Genomic DNA, 3,817 nt, shown 5'->3' with positions numbered 1-3,817 from the left:
GTCAGGGTGAAGAGACTGGCCCTGGACTGATTGCGCCTAGTTTGTACTTTTTATTGGCAGTGACTCTTAACCACCAGCTCCTGCCTGCATGGTGGAGCATGGCTGCATGGTGGAGGCTGAGGCAGGAAGATCACTGCAAGTTTGAAGCCAGCCTGAATTACAGAGTGAGTTCAAAGCCAGCCTGAACTACATAGAGACCTGGTCTCAAAAAACCAAAAAAAAACAAAAACAATAAAACTAGCTCCCACAGGGTGTGGTGGCGCAGGCCTGTAATCCCAGCACTTGGGAAGCTGAGGCAGGAGGATGGTTGTGAGTTCAAGGCCAGCCTGAACTGCAGAGCGAGACCCTCTCTCAAAAAAAAACAAGGGGCATGGCTTCAATTCCCAGTGCCACAAAACAGAACCAGCTCCCATACATCAGGCATGTTCTTGGATAAGTTACTCAGCATCTCTATGCTGTAGGTTCCTTAAAATGGGGTCAGTAGCTGGGTTTGGTGGTGAGTTCCTGTATTCCCAACTCTGGGAGACTGGGGCAGAAGGGTAGTGCGTTCAAGGCCAACCTAGAACAAAGCAAGACCCTGTCTCAAAAAACAGAACAAACAGCAAAAATTAAGGTGGGGTCAGTAATTGTTGCCCCCTGGGGTGCTGTTGAGAGGTTCAGTGGTGCCCAGGCAGGCACCACTAATGCTTGGCCTTCTCTACCCAGATAGGAAGCCCGCTTCCTACTCTCCCTCTTGCTGAGGTGTGTTGTTTCTCTCTGACCTCAGGTTCCGAGAGGGGGCACCTCCTGTGGCTAGAAGGAGGCTGGAGCGGACGGCAGCTACCCAGCCGCAAGCTGGCATTGCTGGACCATGGCAGCCAAGCGCAGGGTGTCCAGGGCCCTGAGCTCTGTGGTCCAGGCTGTGGCCGAGCCAGAGGTGTTCCCCGCTGCCAAGGAGGGGGACTTGGCCAGCGCGGCTGACGGCGAAGACGGCCCCTTGGAGCAGACTGAGTTCTCACAGAAGGCTGCATCAAGCCCGGTGGCCTTTGCTGGGCATCTCCGTCTGCCCAGTTACAGGGATGCTGAGGGCCCGCAGGAGCCCAGTCAGCCCTGGAGGCCAGGTCAGGAGTGGATAAAGCTAAAAGGAGGCACTGTGGAAGACAAGGTATGGCTTCCTCACGTGAGCTGGGTAGCAGCAGCCCTTTTGGAAGCCAAGAAGAGTGAATGCTGCTAGAAGATGGAGGGGCGTCGGGGCCAGGTTGGAGAGGAGGGGGCCGCCCAGGAGCTCTTTGTCCATCCCCCGCCTGGCGGGTCTCAGGTTGTTCCATGCTAAACAGGAAAAGGAGCTGCAGACCTTCTCAGCGCCCCTGCACCCTGCTGTCCTTTGTGGCTGCTTCCTACAATTTGCTGGGAGCAGCCTTTATTCCTTTGGCCCCCTCCCAATGTATTCCTTCCATTTCTCTTTTCTGCCCTTTGGAGAGGTCACAGCTGCTGGCTTTGTACCTGTCTTTTCATCTCCATCTTCCTCCCAAGATTTTATTTTTCCCATAGGTTTTGTTCTCTGAACCCTGAGACTGGGTGCCAGTCTCGCTGTCACACACTGCCTCATCTGTCCTGCTCTTGCAGATGCCGGTCACCCTGGAGGATGTGGCAGTGAAATTCACCCCAGAAGAGTGGGAATGTCTGGGTGCCAGCCAGAGGGCCCTTCACCATGACGTTATGTCCGAAACCTTCAGGAACCTGATGTCTGTGGGTAAGAGGCCGTCCTGGGGCCCCAGAGTGTTGGGTTTCCCTGGGCAGGCGGACAAGCGTGGGGGAAAGAACAAAGAATGGAACCCTCTAAGACACACATGCCAGGGATGCAGCTAGGAACCGGTCTTTTGTGTCTTTCTCCCGTATCTGAGCAACCCAGATTAAAGCTTGAACCAGGCATACAGGAGGTGGCATAGTGTCCCCCGCAAAAGTGAAGGCTCCGAGCCTAAGTCCAACTCAACTCTTTCTTATTCCCACCCACCAGCCAAAATATTCATGCTGAAGCCAGGTTTGATCACCAAGCCTGAGCAAGAAGAGAGACCAAGGAGAGCAGGTCTCCATTCCCCACACAGAGAAGTGCTCCTTTCAGGTAAGAGTTGTAAAGCAGAAGACAAAAAAGAGCCTAGAACGGTCCCTGGAAGGGTGGGGAACTGAGATGGGCAGCGATCTGCACACCCTCCTCCCAGTCTGTGCCTCTCCAGTCTCGGCAGACTCAAGCGGGAAGAGACCTTGGGTCAAGGCGTAAGTCCCTTGACTTCATGGTGGGTCTCTAAGCCTCTCAGGACAAGCGAACGTCTTCAGTGTTAGGCACTGAGTGATTACATGGGAAGAGCAGCAGGGAGGATGAATTGACGGTGGGTTAGAGAAGAGGAGACTGGAACCTGGAAATAACGAGGTTATGGAATGGTCCTCTCCTGGGCTGGGGTCATACATCAGTGGCAGATCACTTGCTTAGCATGTAAGAGGCCCTGGGTTCCATGCCCAGCACTGGGGTCCGGTGGAGTCTGTACACAGGGGATTCATTCTAAACCCCCAGTGGGTGTGGGGATCCACCCCCACAGACAGTATTGAGCCCCATATATATATATATATATATATATATATACTGTATTTTACCCTGTGTGTACATATCTGCAGTAAAGTTTAACATACAAGTTAGGCACGGGAAGAGATTAAAGAACATAAAATAGAATGACTATCATAGTTGAATGTCGTCTTTCTCAAAATATATTTTCCATTCGATGTTTTTGGGCTGTGGTTGACCCTGGCTATCTGAAGCCATGCAAAGCAAGGTCAGAGGTAGGGGGGATTGCTATATATCATGGTCGCTGGCAGGGCTAGGGGTACCTGTGGGAGTAGAACAATGAGGGGAGAAGACAGATTTTAAGAAACGCTTCTGTGGCTGGGTGTGGTGGCGCACGCCTGTATTCCCAGAAATTGGGAGGCTGAGGCAGGAGGATTGCTGCAAGTTGAGGCCAGCCTGGACTACAAGACCCTGTCTCAAAAAGTCAAAAAGTTAAAAAAAAAAAAAAGTGGCTAAAATTAAAATTTAGAGCTCTGATCTTGTTGGAAGATTCCAGTTAAATTTTTATTTGCTTATAACTTGAAAAGTGTAATGCTTTTCTCACCTTCAGCCTGTGAGGTCAGGGATGAGGGAAGTGTGCTGGGTGGGCAGGGAGGAGCTCCTGCTGAGCAAAAGCGGCTGCCCTCTCTCCCTGGAATCTCACGTTATCTTTCCCCACCCACTGCAGGAGGCGGGGAGAAGCAGCACCCCGAGGATCCGAAGCAGCACCCCGAGGATCTGAGGCAGCACCCTGAGGCTCCGGAAGACCCCGGGGCTGGTGGCGGCAAGAAGGCCCTGGGAGCCCACAGGGGGCCGGGCCAGAGCGCCCGCTCCTCCGCAGACGCCAGCCCGGCGCTCCCGGCCTCCCGGGCGGGGCCGCCCTTCCGCTGCTGCACCTGCGGCAAGGGCTTCAGCAGGAGCTCCTACCTGCACAGCCACCAGTTCGTGCACAGCCCCCGGAGGACCAACGGCTGCGGCCAGTGCGGCAAGCTGTTCCGCAACCCCAAGGCCCTGAGCTACCACCGGCGCATGCACCTCGGGGAGAGGCCCTTCTGCTGCCCGCTCTGCGACAAGACCTACTGCGACGCCTCGGGGCTCAGCCGGCACCGCCGCGTGCACCTGGGCTACCGGCCGCACTCGTGCCCCGTGTGCGGGAAGGGCTTCCGGGACCGGTCGGAGCTCAAGCGGCACCAGAAGATCCACCAGAACCAGGCGCCGGCGGCGGGGGACCCCGAGCGCGCC

At 55.1% G+C, this 3,817-nt stretch overlaps 1 protein-coding gene across 1 annotated transcript; it reads left to right on the top strand.

Annotated features, from left to right (window-relative positions):
• Positions 1 to 327: 327 nt before the first annotated feature.
• On the top strand, positions 328 to 3,817 carry Zfp57 (ZFP57 zinc finger protein; the record flags this gene model as incomplete). The annotated part of the gene is given in 4 exon segments (XM_013509770.1): positions 328 to 1,144; positions 1,606 to 1,732; positions 1,997 to 2,101; positions 3,264 to 3,817. Coding segments are annotated over 4 exon segments (1,080 nt in total), but the record flags the coding sequence as incomplete, so codon positions are not given.

Source organism: Chinchilla lanigera, unplaced genomic scaffold (genome assembly GCF_000276665.1).
Source record: "Chinchilla lanigera isolate Chin_1 unplaced genomic scaffold, ChiLan1.0 scaffold00182, whole genome shotgun sequence".
NCBI classification, from domain to species: domain Eukaryota; kingdom Metazoa; phylum Chordata; class Mammalia; order Rodentia; family Chinchillidae; genus Chinchilla; species Chinchilla lanigera.
Note: the sequence above shows the minus strand (reverse complement) of the source record. Positions and strands in the feature narration are given on the sequence as shown.